The following is a 16,147-nucleotide window of genomic DNA, read 5'->3' as shown; positions in this document are numbered from 1 at the left end:
TCTTTAAAAAAACATTTTTTATCTGGGTCTGTTCCAGTGCATACCAAAGCTAAACAACATGTCTCTTGCTAGGTCAATCCTGCATTAGACCAGTGATACAAACTGATTGGTATCAGTGGGAGATAAATCTATAACTGGTTTCTGCAGTCACACAGACAGGTGTTTACTGTGTGTGTGGGTGTTTACACGTCATTCAAACTGACACCTCAATATACATTCTTGGTTTACAGAGACAAAGGGTGTGAATACTGGCTTGAAACCAGGTAAAGAGTTAATGCGCTTTCTCACACATTAAAACAAAAAAATCCAAACGCCCCAGGGAAAAACAAGAGGAATACAACCAGAGCCTGGGGCTTGGCTGAGGCCCTCATCTACAGCACAATTGGTATTGTAAACCAATCGGGGCAGCCATTGTGCTTAAACTGTTCAATCTTCAGCATCAACAGACCTTCCGGGTCATAGCAGGGGTGTCCGGTTTCACCCCTCTCCACAGAAAGGGGAAGCTCTGGGTTACCAACAATAGGCCCCCCAGCAGGGATGTCTTTAATCCTGCATATACCAGAATGCTGCTTCAAACAAGAGACGTAACCTATTTAAAAAAAAACAAAAAGAAATACTGAAAATATTATAATGAGAAATTTCCATCAGAAGGTCTGTTTTTGGCACAAAAAACATGGGAACGCAGCGAGAGTCTGCCTGAGGCATCTTTTGGTGTGCGGAGCCTTCTCTCATCTTTGATTCGTTGCATTTATAGCATTTACGCGCCCAGTCAAATTCAGCACAGTCACATTTGATTTTTAATGCAATGACAACGAAAGTCAAAAAGCATAACGTTCCATTCGGTGTTCGCAAAAAGTCAGCGGAAAAAAAAACATTCCGTTCAATTTGATATTGATATTTTAGTAATGATTGACAATAGACAAATATTTCCCTGTTACAGAACGTTATACAGAGAAATATAACTCAAATTTCCCTCCCTAGTTTCCCCCTTTTTTCAGTGGAGAAATCAGAAGATGGCAACAGCTTGTTTGTCTTCTCCAGTTACCAACAACACAGATCAGTGTTGCCTAGTGATCCTGCAGATATAAAGGTTGCCGCCAGAGCGACTACCTGACACACAGATCTCCTCTCCTGAACCCTGGACGTTTGACTGGAAGAGAAACTTAAACATGGTGAGTACAAATAACCCTAACTTTTTAAATTTTAAATTCATTGCTGTATTTGAAAGCGAATTGAAACCGATATGAATTTGAGTGTACTGAAGAACAAAAGAGACAGTTATCAAATTTTCAAATTTCAAATGTTTTCAAATTCAAATTCAAATTTTCAAGTTTCAAATTTCCACACTTTTTTAATGTGGAAATTTGAAAATTATTGACAGATTAATAACTTCTTGTACCATTTAAAACTCTGCGGGCCAGCGGGTCTCAGTCAAAGTGTGAGAAAGGGATTTCATCATGTAAGAGTAGTCCAGTAAAATAAATAAATAAAGACATAAAACAATTGTTCTGGAGAGGGGATTCCAATTCCATGCTTTCCAAGAAAGTAATCTGATATACTTTTGAACTTGTTTAAAGCAGTGCAAAAAAATTTTGTGCTTTGTCTTGACTGTAATTTCTCAAGAAAACAGAATTCCTTGATAAGCCAAACATGATATGGCTTGTGTGTTCTCAGAAATTGGATATATACACAAAAGTTCAGTTCCTTCTTACGCAAATGAAATCGATTATTTTCAGTTGATTTGGATGATGGCAGTTATGTTGGCATAATGTAATAGTTGTCCTGCCTACTGCCACTTAGTTCCACATTGAGTTCAGCTATCAGTTTAGTCAAATACTATTTTATTGCATGCTCATCAATTCCACACAATGTTTAGTAACTTAAATTTCTCCTCATCATTATCTATCATAATTTTCTGTCTCTCGTTCTCTCTCCCTCCAGCGTGAGTGCATTTCTATCCATGTTGGCCAAGCTGGAGCCCAGATTGGCAATGCATGCTGGGAGTTGTATTGCCTGGAGCATGGCATTCAGCCTGATGGGCAGATGCCCAGTGACAAAACCATTGGAGGGGGAGATGACTCCTTTAACACCTTCTTCAGTGAGACGGGGGCTGGCAAACATGTCCCACGTGCTGTCTTTGTGGACCTGGAGCCCACCGTCATTGGTAAATTTGAACTGTGTTAGAAGTTGTAATTGGTTTCTCAAGATGTCATTTCAATGATAATTTATAACAGTAAATCAAGTACCCTTGTTTAGTGATTTGCATAGCTGAAGACTCCAATACTGACCAACAGACCTCTTTGCCTGCTTTCAGACGAGGTGCGCACAGGTACCTACCGCCAGCTGTTCCACCCAGAGCAGCTCATCACAGGAAAAGAAGACGCTGCCAATAACTACGCTCGGGGGCACTACACCATCGGCAAGGAAATCATCGACCTGGTTTTAGACAGAATACGAAAACTGGTAAGTTTAGTTTTCCCAGTGATACTTGTTGTCCCTTCAGTATTTTCTATGATCTTGGGGGAAATGAGTAACTATATACAAAAAATACAGTAAATAAAAAAATCTAACCCATATAATTATTCACAGTATCTGTGCATAAATATGCTGAACCTGCTCCCTTCCTCCAGGCAGACCAGTGCACTGGGCTCCAGGGCTTCCTCATCTTCCACAGCTTCGGTGGGGGCACTGGCTCAGGGTTCACCTCCCTGCTGATGGAGCGTCTCTCTGTTGACTACGGCAAGAAGTCCAAGCTGGAGTTTGCGGTCTACCCAGCTCCCCAGGTGTCCACAGCTGTGGTGGAGCCCTACAACTCCATCCTGACCACCCACACCACCCTGGAGCACTCTGACTGCGCCTTCATGGTGGACAATGAGGCCATCTATGACATCTGCCGCAGGAACCTGGACATTGAGCGTCCCACCTACACCAACCTCAACAGGCTCATCGGCCAGATTGTGTCTTCCATCACTGCCTCCCTGCGCTTTGATGGGGCCCTGAATGTGGACCTGACAGAGTTCCAGACCAACTTGGTGCCCTATCCCCGTATCCACTTCCCCCTGGCAACCTACGCCCCGGTCATCTCTGCAGAGAAGGCCTACCATGAGCAGCTCTCTGTGTCAGAAATCACCAACGCCTGCTTTGAGCCAGCCAACCAGATGGTGAAATGCGACCCTCGTCATGGCAAGTACATGGCCTGCTGCCTGCTGTATCGCGGTGACGTGGTGCCAAAAGATGTCAACTCCGCCATCGCCACAATCAAGACCAAGCGCACCATCCAGTTTGTGGACTGGTGTCCCACAGGCTTCAAGGTGGGCATCAACTACCAGCCCCCCACCGTGGTGCCTGGGGGAGACCTGGCCAAGGTGCAGAGGGCCGTGTGCATGCTGAGCAACACCACCGCCATCGCCGAGGCCTGGGCCCGTCTCGACCACAAGTTTGACCTGATGTACGCCAAGCGTGCCTTTGTCCACTGGTATGTGGGTGAGGGCATGGAGGAGGGAGAGTTCTCTGAAGCTCGAGAAGACATGGCAGCCCTGGAGAAGGACTATGAAGAGGTGGGGACTGACAGCGTGGGTGAAGAAGGAGAGGAAGAAGGAGAGGAGTACTAATGTGGAACTACAGCCTTCATGATTCACAGCATATGAGATTTGCATTAATTTGCATAATACCCTTCCTTAATTTAAAAGTAATCTGAATAATGGCACACACAACACTCATAACTAAAATAAATATTGCCTTTACAACACAATGGATGCTGTCATTTGTATTTTTTTTGGGGGGAGGGGAGTAAATCATTAATAAACTAGTTCTAATGTAATGCGGGCGAGCCGTTTTACAAAATGTAGAAATATTTAGCCATTTAGAAATTGACTTGAAACTTGTGTATGAAAAGCATTTACTGTCTTAAAGATATTCTATAAAGAAAGTCAACCATTTGCGATCACCTGCAAGGTGTGGGGGCCTTAAACAGAAGCTGTTCCAGGAGGGTGAGTGTAATGTCATAACACAAACACCTGTACTCAAGGTGTGAATTTTAGCACTTTACACTTTAGAATTATTTGCCCATTTAGGAAATAACTTGTACGAAAATCATTTACTGTCTTAAAAATATTCTATAAAGACAGTCAAGCATTTGCTATCACCTGCATTGTAGAAGGTGTGGGGGTGAGTGTATCATAAACACTCCTATATCAGGGTTTGAATTTAGCTAAGAGTTTCAGTTCAGGTCTCTTCCTCATTTATATTTGTACCTGATCCTAGGATAATATGAGAGCCCAATGGGGCCAGGGATCTAAAGCAGTTCTGTCAGAATGAACTCTGGTCAAACCAACAGACAAAAAAGCGCTGTTGGTCAGGTATTACATTACATTACATTACATTACATTACAGGCATTTAGCAGACGCTCTTATCCAGAGCGACATACAACAAGTGCATTAGTTCAAGGTGCAGAGGTGCAAAAGAAACACACTAGAGTGAAGTAAAGATCGTAGTGCCAGAAGTGACCACATAGATCAGGACTCCAACCCTGTAGAGTAACCTGTTCAGCAAACAAACAATTAATCCTGCCAAGCACAAACTAGCACTGAAATCACGTTTGCCTAATCAGAATCAGACAAAAACAATCCTCACAGGTATCACACGCCATCACCCAAACCTCAACAAATACTTTTTAAAAAACATTTTTCCATGAGATCTGGGACGCTTGCACCCCTTTCCTCTCTCGTTCCAGCTAAAAACAGTTCAGAGGGACGCACGTAAATCAAGCCGAGGGCTCTGAACTGCCTCTCACACACACTACTGCAGCACGAGGGACCTCGCCCCTGAGTATAAAGTGCATATGTAGATTCCCACTGGTCTGGGGAGTGACACGCAGATATGGATCTAGAAAAAGAAGTTAGCACACCATGGCAATATGGATTTAGTTGTAATTGCAAAGAGAACAGACTATTCTGCTCCGTCACGTACACGAGTAAACAAATGCCATAGACTTAGGGAAGGAAATGCTCATCTTTGGTTACACAATCGATGTTACAATACAGCAACTCTACCAGTCATCCTGAAAGATGCCACAAGAGAGTTGGGAAAGCAGCTAAATTAAAAAATTAATGAATAAATCTGTATGGGTGCCGAGTTGCAGATGAAATATATCTGCCGTTAAAAAAAATTTAAATATCTTTGCATTTAGGGTTAGTGGTTAGTGGCTCATCCTGTTCATGCACTGGTTCGCTGTGTGGATGGGCCCCACGGTCTGGTATTGAATCTAGACCCCACCAGCGCTGACTCGCCAAATGTGACTAGGATGACCTCATCTCACTCTACCGATCCCTGTTAGACGCTTGGGCACCCGTACCCTTATCTGCTGAGCTGAGCTACATGAGGTATTTCTGTCTCACCTGTATCTTTGCAAGCCTGACTCATAGACTGATGTGTGATGAGTGGCCGCTGATATCACATGCTTTGAAGAAGAGCATAGGCTTCATCTGGACTCTCCCAAAAGGACAGGGGAGGTTACAGCAGTGGGTGCTAAAGAATATGATTGGTAATCCAAATTATGGGGGGGGGGGGGGAGTTTTGTAAAAAAAAAAAATCTAATGTTGGTAATTCCAACAAAACTGCCTCATTAGAAACAAGCATTATCACACAGCTGGACAATTTGTAAAACAATTCTGATTAAGTATCTTAGCTACTGTAATACAGCTGTGCCCTGCCTAGATATTAAACTTGCAGCCTTTGCTTTAGAGTGAGATCCTTTATCACTATAATACTCAGGTACATACAGGCTGGTCAGTTTATTTTTTTTAAATACAAAAACAAGATTTTGGCCTGTGACTGTCTATTTCAGGCATTCTGGGCTCTGTTCATTGTTTAAAATTTTTTTTTTTTTTAATCACGTGGGGACTGGGGTTGGTTCAAACTGATCAGTTTCCTACTTTCGCACAACTGAATATGCCTGCCTTCACGCTTTGAGTAACATCGCGATACTTTTATGTATTGAAGTGTGCCATATGACTGGTTTTCAGAATCAGTATCTGTAATTGTAACAAAAGTCTCCTTTGAAAAAAGTTCGTTTGTTTCAATGCTAAGGCCGGCCCATTTTACTGCTGTCACTCCCGCCAACATACAGACCCTGCTTCCTGCTTCGCCCCGCTGCTTGCTCGCTCTATAAAAACCCCGCCTTGTCCTCCCAGCCGCATATCTGCCTTCTCTTTCCGAATCCTCAACGTCGGCAAGAAGGGAAATCTGACAAAATGGTGAGTACCTACGAAGTTAGAGTTGGAATTGGCATTCCCTTTGTTTCAGGTCCAGCCAGACGAGAAAACTCAACAGAATGGAGATTGTTTGCGTTTAAAATGAGTTTTATTAGTTTTACGTTTTCATTCAATTACCAAATTTACAATTTTTTAAAAAATAATACATGAGAACATGTAGAAAAAGAAAAGGCAAACTGGTGCGTCTATATAGCCTATGGATTCAGCCTGTCCGGGCGTGTATGCTAGGATGGATGTAGAGAAAGAAAGTGTTGCTGCGCGTGACTGCCTTTAGTTAGTGGGCAGGCTGCCAAATAACTGGCGCAGTTGTCCCAAACAGACTAAAAAGTTTACTACGGCAAAAGTTTGTCTTTTTACGTCGTTCGTTTGATAAAACTATAGTAGGCTATAGGAGATTGTGAAATTCCATGTTTCAACTTTTTCCCCCCAAAATGCACAATTGCTTTATGAACGAGGTATAGTTACTAAACATGTTACTTGACGGAGCCGGAAATGGTCTAAAGAGGAGAATTCGAGGTTTCAGTTCTAAAAGGCGCGATCAGTTTAACAAACAGGTTTAAGAAAGCAGCGCGTGCTTGCGGGAAGGGTGGGGGGACGCGGCGGCGTAGCCTACAGGCTACCGGTTCCCTTTTTTCTCGAGTGCACTTTTTTTCCTCTCGCTTCGTTTCGTCCTGTAATACCCGTTTCAATTGAAATGGTGATTTGCGCCATTTAGCCTCCTCCAGCCATGTGACTGAACACTTGGTGACTCGTGGCGCAGATAGTCACGTACACTACGATAAGAAAAGCCGGCATGTGGATGTTAGGAAACTTTCTTTCATTAAACAGGCTGGTCTAAGATTGCTTTTCAGGTCTAATTAATCTTCAGTTTGGTTTTTTTTTTTAAATTTTTTTTAAAGATTGACTGTTAATTTTATATAGTAGTTTAACTACATCATAAACGTTCCGGCTGTTTGCAAACAAATTAAAACATTGCATATGAGGACTGAATGTGGATGAAAAGCGTGCTTTTATTGGAAAGCACGATGCGTGCTTGGGCGCGGTTTCCGGCTAACTGCGTAGGCTATTCATCGAACCGTCCCATTTGTGGGGATTCTCAAAGCAGGAAGGCTGACTGCGGCCTGTATAGTTCAACGTTTAAAATGGTAACATTTGCATTCGTTTCCGGTTTAATGTTCCCAATTTAAATGTAAAATGGATGTTTTTTAAACATCTGGAACCACTGCATTTTATAGATGTCTCAAATATTTTTGTCAGATCTTAAAACGTCATTTGGTCGTTCACTGGAGGCAGATTTGAGGGAAATGATTAGGGTCTTAAAATCATTTTCGCCATTAATGTCAGAATTCGGATAACTTGTCACCTATTAAATCAATCTGTCCGATTAATAGCTGCAGCCCTACTTAAATGAACATTTTATTTGAAAACCTAATTTACAAAGAGCACAATGGTGGCGCTCGGTATAGTGGCATACATTCTAGGGCTCATTTGTATCAGTGTATATTTAGGAAATTTAAATACAGGCATGTGATCGGCTAGAAATTTACTGTGAAATAAATGAGCTGTAAGTATTATACAAGCAAATTAAGTAAACGCTTAAGTGATAACATCATGGTTTCCGATTCCATAATGTAAAAGTGTTTGCACGCTTGTATTAGTTATAAAGAGATTGCTTTCCCATGTGTTCCATTTAAATACACAATACTGTCAGCTAAAAAGGTTCTGCAGTGTGTGAGTGCTTTGACTAGTTACTCTTTATTTTTATAAATCTTCCCCACCAATCTCGTAACTATAGAAATCCTGCCTAATCTGTTTGCTTGGATGTCATGGTGCCCTTCCTCTTGCCGGCAGTAGCAGATCCAGCCAGTTCAATGCTGACACTGTTCACTGCTCCCAGGCTCCTCCCCCACCCTGTGCCCTGCTCTGTCACCCTGCCTCTCGGTGGAGACTGATAATTAAACTCTTTGTTTCTTTTTCCAGCGTGAGTGTATCTCTATACATGTTGGCCAAGCTGGAGCCCAGATGGGCAATGCATGCTGGGAGTTGTACTGCCTGGAGCATGGCATTCAGCCTGATGGACAGATGCCCAGTGACAAAACCATTGGAGGGGGAGATGACTCCTTTAACACCTTCTTCAGTGAGACAGGGGCTGGCAAACATGTCCCACGTGCGATCTTTGTGGACCTGGAGCCCACTGTCATTGGTAAGTTGGGTCTACATTAGCAGCCAGAGTGTGTTTTTCTAGTTTAGTCATAATACTTCTAATTACAGTAAAACAGACATCCTCATTGAAGAATATGACACATTGTATCGCATTTCACCGCTTGGTGATTTGCATAGTTAATGTTTCAGTACTAATAGTCGACTGTCCCTTCAGACGAGGTGCGCACGGGTATCTACCGCCAGCTGTTCCACCCAGAGCAGCTCATCACAGGAAAAGAAGATGCTGCCAATAACTACGCTCGGGGGCACTACACCATCGGCAAGGAAATCATCGACCTGGTTTTGGATAGGACACGAAAACTGGTAAATTTTGCTTTCCAATGGGTTCAGATTATGTTAACCATTTCTGTGTTCAGTAGAAACTCTACTATCTGGCATTCTACCTTCTGGAATGTCCTACTTCCTGGAACCCTTTTTTTGTGCGTGCATTTTTCTCCCTTAAAAAATAAATAAATAAATAATAATAATAATAATAATAAAAAATCCTGTGCTGAGCAGGAGCTTAGTTAACAAATATGCCTCTAGCCCGACACTGAACGCATGTTGTACCTTTATTTTGTTATAGACTTGTGAAGACCATTCACAAAATGTCTCTCTCTTTGCAAATGGCAGACTCTTTACAAATGTAAGGTTGTTCAGCCAGCAGATGGAGCCCTAGGCCAATAAAATAATAAATTGATTCTAAACACAGGAATTTTGTACTTTCTGGCACCACGGATTCCCCCAAGGCTGCCGGATGGTAGAGGTTCTACTGTACATGAGAATTGGGGGGGGGGGAAATAATTTTAAAAATTTAGACCCTTGAGTCTGCTTATGCATAAATGTGCTGAACCTGCTCCCTTCCTCCAGGCAGACCAGTGCACTGGGCTCCAGGGCTTCCTCATCTTCCACAGCTTCGGTGGGGGCACTGGCTCAGGGTTCACCTCCCTGCTGATGGAGCGTCTCTCTGTCGACTACGGCAAGAAGTCCAAGCTGGAGTTTGCGGTCTACCCAGCTCCCCAGGTGTCCACAGCTGTGGTGGAGCCCTACAACTCCATCCTGACCACCCACACCACCCTGGAGCACTCCGACTGCGCTTTCATGGTGGACAATGAGGCCATCTATGACATCTGCCGCAGAAACCTCGATATTGAGCGTCCCTCTTACACCAACCTCAACAGGCTCATCGGCCAGATTGTGTCTTCCATCACTGCCTCCCTGCGCTTTGATGGGGCCCTGAATGTGGACCTGACAGAGTTCCAGACCAACTTGGTGCCCTATCCCCGTATCCACTTCCCCCTGGCAACCTACGCCCCGGTCATCTCTGCAGAGAAGGCCTACCATGAGCAGCTCTCTGTGTCAGAAATCACCAATGCCTGCTTTGAGCCAGCCAACCAGATGGTGAAATGTGACCCTCGTCACGGCAAGTACATGGCCTGCTGCCTGCTGTATCGCGGTGACGTGGTGCCAAAAGACGTCAACTCCGCCATCGCCACAATCAAGACCAAGCGCAGCATCCAGTTTGTGGACTGGTGTCCCACAGGCTTCAAGGTGGGCATCAACTACCAGCCCCCCACTGTGGTGCCTGGAGGAGACCTGGCCAAGGTGCAGAGGGCCGTGTGCATGCTGAGCAACACCACTGCCATCGCCGAGGCCTGGGCCCGTCTCGACCACAAGTTTGACCTGATGTACGCCAAGCGTGCCTTTGTTCACTGGTATGTGGGTGAGGGCATGGAGGAGGGAGAGTTCTCTGAAGCTCGAGAAGACATGGCAGCCCTGGAGAAGGACTATGAAGAGGTGGGGACTGACAGCGTGAATGAGGAAGATGAAGAAGGAGAGGAGTACTAGTTTGAAGCGAAAACCTTCATGATTCACAGCATATGAGATTGCAGAAATGTGTTGATGCCTATTTACATGACTAAAAAAAACTTCTTACTTTCATTTTTAAGTCATAATAAAGTACACCCACAACACTCGAATTACAATAAATATTGACTTTACAATACTTTGGATGCTGTCATTTGGATCTTTTTTGCTAAATCGTAATTAAAATAGTTAATATAAAAAGGGTGAGTAATTTTACACTTTAGAATTATTTGGCCATTTAGGAAATAACTTGTACGAAAATCATTTACGGTCTTAAAAATATTCTATAAAGACAGTCAAGCATTTGCTATCACCTGCATTGTAGAAGGTGTGGGGATGAGTGTAATGTCATAAAACAAACTCCTATACTCAAGGTTTGAATTTTAGCTAAGAGTTTCAGTTCGGGTCTCTTCCTCATTTATATTTGTACCTGATCCTAGGATAATATGAGAGACCCATGGGGCCAGGGATCTAAAGCAGTTCTGTCAGAATGAACTCTGGTCAAACCAACAGCCAAAGTACCACTGTTGGTCAGGTAACACACCATCACCAAAATCTCAAATACTTTCTTAAAAACATTTTTCCGCATGAGATTGAGTAAACAAATGCCATACATATAGGGAAGGAAATGTTCATTCTGGTTTACACAATATTTTACAATAGCAACTCTACCAGTCATACTGAAAGTCTGCAAGAGAGTTGGTAAAGTAGCTAAATCGATTAATGAAGACATCTGCAAGGGTGCGGAGTTGCATTTATAAAATATGTGCAGTTAAAATTTTCAATAATGGATCTTTGCATTTAGTCAGGTTAGTATCATGTGACAATATGTATTTCTTTTGCTCTGAAGAGGTCTATATCTAGGGTGATGAACACATCACTCTTTTGAAACAATCATTGTTGGAGTTTCTAGTGGCTCATCCTGCAAAGGCACTGGATCTCTGTGGATGGGCCCCACAATCTGGTATTGCATCTACACCCCACCAGTGCTGACTCGCCAGCTGTGACTGGGATGACTGCATCTCATCTCACTCTACCGATCCCTGTTAGATGACGGGGCACCTGTACTCTTATCTGCTCAGCTACACAATATATCTTTGTCCCACCTGTATCTTTGAAAGCCTGACTTGAAGACTGCAGTGTGATAAGTGGCAGCTGATATCACATGCTTTGGAGAAGAGCACATGCTTTGTCTAGACTCTCCCAAACTGTTGGCGATGACTGCAGCAACGTGTGCTGAAGAATATGATTGGGTATTCCAGACCGGGAGAAACATGGTAAAAAGCATTTTTTTAAAGCGAAATGTAGGTGTTCCAGAAAAAACCCTCATTAAAAACAAGCATTATCACAGCTGGATAATTTGAAAAGCAATTCTGGATAAGTATCTTGTTCTGGAGTACAACTAAAGTGCTCCACGGATATTGAATTTGTAGCCTTTGTTTTACACAGTGCGATCCTTTATCACTGTACTGTACCAGGCTGCTACTTACATGGTATTAAGTTTCTTATTTATAATACAAAGACAGGATTTAGAATCATAAAATGTGTCCATTTCAGACATTTTGTATTCTGTTCATTGGTCTTCATGCGTAATGCGTCGCTTAACTCTTTGAGTAGCTTTACGGAATTTTTATATATTGAAGTGCGCCACATATGACTGGTGTTTTACAATCAGTATCTGTAAAAATGTAACAAGAGTTCAGACTTACTAGCCCCGTTGAAAAAAGACAGTTTGTCACGACAGTAAGGCCGGCCCATTTTCCCTGCTGCCACTCCCGCCGATGCACAGACCCGCTTCCTGCTGCCCCCCCGCTGCTTAGCTCGCGCTACAAAAACCCTGCCTTGCGCAGCCAGCTGCATATCTGCCTTCTCCTTCCGAATCCTTAACGTCGGCAAGAAGTAAAACCGGACAAAATGGTGAGTACCTACGTCAAGATTCCACCATTTCACGACGAGCCATAGACGAGAAAACGCAAATGGAAATATTTAGCTTTAACATTTTGTTTTCTTAGCTTTTAATTGAATTATATTTATCATTTAAAAAAATAACCGAGAACGCAAAGACAAAAGGAAAACGGATGTGTCGAGATATGGATTCGGACCGTTACTGTGGCGTTTACGCTAGGTTGGACTAGAGAAAACAGGCGGCCAAAATGCGCAGCTCTCACACAACAGGCAAAAACCTTTAGGCTAATACAGAAAAACTGTTGCTGTGCCGTTTTTATCACTATTCGTTTCAGTAAACTGGAGTATAGGAGATTTTTAAATTCCGTGTTCAAAACGTTTTTTCCTCGAAGAGCACAATTGCTTTACGAACGAAATGCAGTTACTAAACGTATGTTGCTTGACGAAGCCGAAAATTATTTTGGAATAAAGAGGAAAATGAGACCAAGTCTAAAAGGCGCGATCAGATAAATTTGAAAATGCGCGCTTGCGCAACAGTAAGGGGGAAGGTGGTGGCGTAGCCTACAGGCCACCGGTTTATTCCTCTTGACTATTCAGTGCATACATTTTTTTCTCGATCTGCACTGATGATTCCATATTAAAACAAGACCAGGTCAAAAGTATAGTATATGGCTGGACCGAAGCGGCCGACCAATGGTGTAACTTCATAACTCACTCACTCAGTCACTGACATTCGTGTTTATAGGGCTGGCCCCCGCTGTTGCGGTCCACCCAAAAATAATATATAATTTAGTATTGAACAGCACCTAATGATCTTCATCGTATTGTTTGAGTAAGCACATTGTCTTGTTTAAGAACTTACTCAACCTATGTATATAACAAACTGGAAAAAATATGTTTTGTAATTTTGAATACACTGCAGTGCATAAGGGCTTTGACTAGTTATCATGGTGACTGAGTGGTGAAGTGAGTGGTCTTGCCCTTCCTCTTGATGGCAGTAGCAGATGTCAGAGACCCAGAGACATCCAGCCAGTTCAGTGCTGACGGTTCATTGCTCCCAAGCTCCTCCCTCACCCTGTGCCCTGCTCTGTCTCCATGCCTCTCAGTGGAGACTGATCATTAAACTCTTTGTTTCTCTTTCCAGCGTGAGTGTATCTCTGTGCATGTCGGCCAAGCTGGAACCCAGATGGGCAATGCATGCTGGGAGTTGTACTGCCTGGAGCATGGCATTCAGCCTGATGGACAGATGCCCAGTGATAAAACCATTGGAGGGGGAGATGACTCCTTTAACACCTTCTTCAGTGAGACAGGGGCTGGCAAACATGTCCCACGTGCGATCTTTGTGGACCTGGAGCCCACTGTCATTGGTAAGTTGGGTCTACATTAGCAGCCAGAGTGTGTTTTTCTAGTTTAGTCATAATACTTCTAATTACAGTAAAACAGACATCCTCATTGAAGAATATGACACATTGTATCGCATTTTGAGTCATGCTCCTTCACCGCTTGGTGATTTGCATAGTTAATGTTTCAGTACTAATAGTCGACTGTCCCTTCAGACGAGGTGCGCACAGGTACCTACCGCCAGCTGTTCCACCCAGAGCAGCTCATCACAGGAAAAGAAGACGCTGCCAATAACTACGCTCGGGGGCACTACACCATCGGCAAGGAAATCATCGACCTGGTTTTGGATAGGACACGAAAACTGGTAAATTTTGCTTTCCAATGGGTTCAGATTATGTTCGCTATTTCTGTGTACTTGAGATTTGAAGAGGGAAAAAAAGCAAATAAACAAAATTTCTGACCCTTAGAGTCTATTTATGCATAAATGTGCTGAACCTGCTCCCTTCCTCCAGGCAGACCAGTGCACTGGGCTCCAGGGCTTCCTCATCTTCCACAGCTTTGGTGGGGGCACTGGCTCAGGGTTCACCTCCCTGCTGATGGAGCGTCTCTCTGTCGACTACGGCAAGAAGTCCAAGCTGGAGTTTGCGGTCTACCCAGCTCCCCAGGTGTCCACAGCTGTGGTGGAGCCCTACAACTCCATCCTGACCACCCACACCACCCTGGAGCACTCCGACTGCGCTTTCATGGTGGACAATGAGGCCATCTATGACATCTGCCGTAGAAACCTCGATATTGAGCGTCCCTCTTACACCAACCTCAATCGGCTCATTGGTCAGATTGTGTCTTCCATCACAGCTTCCCTGCGCTTTGATGGGGCCCTGAATGTGGACCTGACAGAGTTCCAGACCAACTTGGTGCCCTATCCCCGTATCCACTTCCCCCTGGCAACCTACGCCCCAGTCATCTCTGCAGAGAGGGCCTACCATGAGCAGTTGTCTGTGGCTGAAATCACCAACGCCTGCTTTGAGCCAGCCAACCAGATGGTGAAATGTGACCCTCGTCACGGCAAGTACATGGCCTGCTGCCTGCTGTATCGCGGTGACGTGGTGCCAAAAGATGTCAACTCCGCCATCGCCACAATCAAGACCAAGCGCAGCATCCAGTTTGTGGACTGGTGTCCCACAGGCTTTAAGGTGGGCATCAACTACCAGCCCCCCACTGTGGTGCCTGGAGGAGACCTGGCCAAGGTGCAGAGGGCCGTGTGCATGCTGAGCAACACCACCGCCATCGCCGAGGCCTGGGCCCGTCTCGACCACAAGTTTGACCTGATGTACGCCAAGCGTGCCTTTGTTCACTGGTATGTGGGAGAGGGCATGGAGGAGGGAGAGTTCTCTGAAGCTCGAGAAGACATGGCAGCCCTGGAGAAGGACTATGAAGAGGTGGGGACTGACAGCGTGGGGGAGGAAGATGAAGAAGGAGAAGAGTACTAGTTTGAAGCTAAAACCTTCATGATTCACAGCATATGAGATTGCAGAAATGTGTTGATGCCTATTTACATGAATAAAAAAACTTCTTTCATTTTTAAAAATCATAACAAAGTACACCCACAACACTCGAACTACAATAAATATTGACTTTACAGTACTTTGGATGCTGTCATTTGGATCTTTTTTGCTAAATCATAATAAAAATAGTTAATATAAAAAGGGTGAGTAATTTTACACTTTAGAATTATTTGGCCATTTAGGAAATAACTTGTACGAAAATCATTTACTGTCTTAAAAATATTCTATAAAGACAGTCAAGCATTTGCTATCACCTGCATTGTAGAAGGTGTGGGGGTGAGTGTAATGTCATAAAACAAACTCCTATACTCAAGGTTTGAATTTTAGCGAGTTTCAGTTCAGGTCTCTTCCTCATTTATATTTGTACCTGATCCTAGGATAATATGAGAGACCCATGGGGCCAGGGATCTAAAGCAGTTCTATCAGAATGAACTCTGGTCAAACCAACAGCCAAAGTACCACTGTTGGTCAGGTAACACACCATCACCAAAATCTCAAATACTTTCTTAAAAACATTTTTCTGCATGAGATTGAGTAAACAAATGTCATACATATAGGGAAGGAAATGTTCATTCTGGTTTACACAATATTTTACAATGGCAACTCTACCAGTCATACTGAAAGTCTGCAAGAGAGTTGGTAAAGTAGCTAAATCGATTAATGAAGACATCTGCAAGGGTGCGGAGTTGCATTTATAAAATATGTGCAGGTAAAAATTTCAATAATGGATCTTTGCATTTAGTCAGGTTAGTATCATATGACATTATGTATTTCTTTTGCTCTGAAGAGGTCTATATCTAGGGTGACAAACACATCACTCTTTTAAAACAATAGGCCTATTTCACAAGATGGCGACCAAAACCGGATGTAGGGATACTTTGTTTCCGGTTACCGTTGCTACGGACGCAAGTCCATTTCTGACAGCGAAAAATTGAGCCTAAACAGCAACGTGTGTTCTCACAGTCCCTGATAGCTCTGCCAAAGTTCACTGTCCG

At 43.6% G+C, this 16,147-nt stretch overlaps 3 protein-coding genes and 1 long non-coding RNA gene across 4 annotated transcripts in view; 3 read left to right on the top strand and 1 right to left on the bottom strand.

Moving 5' to 3' along the window:
• Positions 1 to 16,147, bottom strand: part of LOC135240967 (uncharacterized) — a 39,018-nt gene that overhangs the window by 6,304 nt on the left and 16,567 nt on the right. The window lies entirely within an intron of this gene.
• On the top strand, positions 1,020 to 3,751 carry LOC135240960 (tubulin alpha-1A chain-like). The gene is made up of 4 exons (XM_064311041.1): positions 1,020 to 1,172; positions 1,942 to 2,164; positions 2,315 to 2,463; positions 2,631 to 3,751. The coding sequence occupies exons 1-4, from the start codon at positions 1,170 to 1,172 to the stop codon at positions 3,609 to 3,611; spliced, it is 1,356 nt and encodes a 451-aa protein (XP_064167111.1). The 5' UTR covers positions 1,020 to 1,169; the 3' UTR covers positions 3,612 to 3,751.
• Positions 6,097 to 10,480, top strand: LOC135240961 (tubulin alpha chain-like). Its single transcript, XM_064311042.1, has 4 exons — positions 6,097 to 6,255; positions 8,254 to 8,476; positions 8,651 to 8,799; positions 9,346 to 10,480. Exons 1-4 carry the CDS (start codon positions 6,253 to 6,255, stop codon positions 10,321 to 10,323), a joined length of 1,353 nt encoding a protein of 450 aa, XP_064167112.1. The 5' UTR covers positions 6,097 to 6,252; the 3' UTR covers positions 10,324 to 10,480.
• Positions 12,105 to 15,231, top strand: LOC135240962 (tubulin alpha chain). Its single transcript, XM_064311043.1, has 4 exons — positions 12,105 to 12,258; positions 13,391 to 13,613; positions 13,803 to 13,951; positions 14,100 to 15,231. The coding sequence occupies exons 1-4, from the start codon at positions 12,256 to 12,258 to the stop codon at positions 15,075 to 15,077; spliced, it is 1,353 nt and encodes a 450-aa protein (XP_064167113.1). The 5' UTR covers positions 12,105 to 12,255; the 3' UTR covers positions 15,078 to 15,231.

The sequence above is a fragment of the Anguilla rostrata genome, chromosome 15 (genome assembly GCF_018555375.3).
Source record: "Anguilla rostrata isolate EN2019 chromosome 15, ASM1855537v3, whole genome shotgun sequence".
In the NCBI taxonomy this organism is placed as follows: Eukaryota; Metazoa; Chordata; class Actinopteri; order Anguilliformes; family Anguillidae; genus Anguilla; species Anguilla rostrata.
Note: the sequence above shows the minus strand (reverse complement) of the source record. Positions and strands in the feature narration are given on the sequence as shown.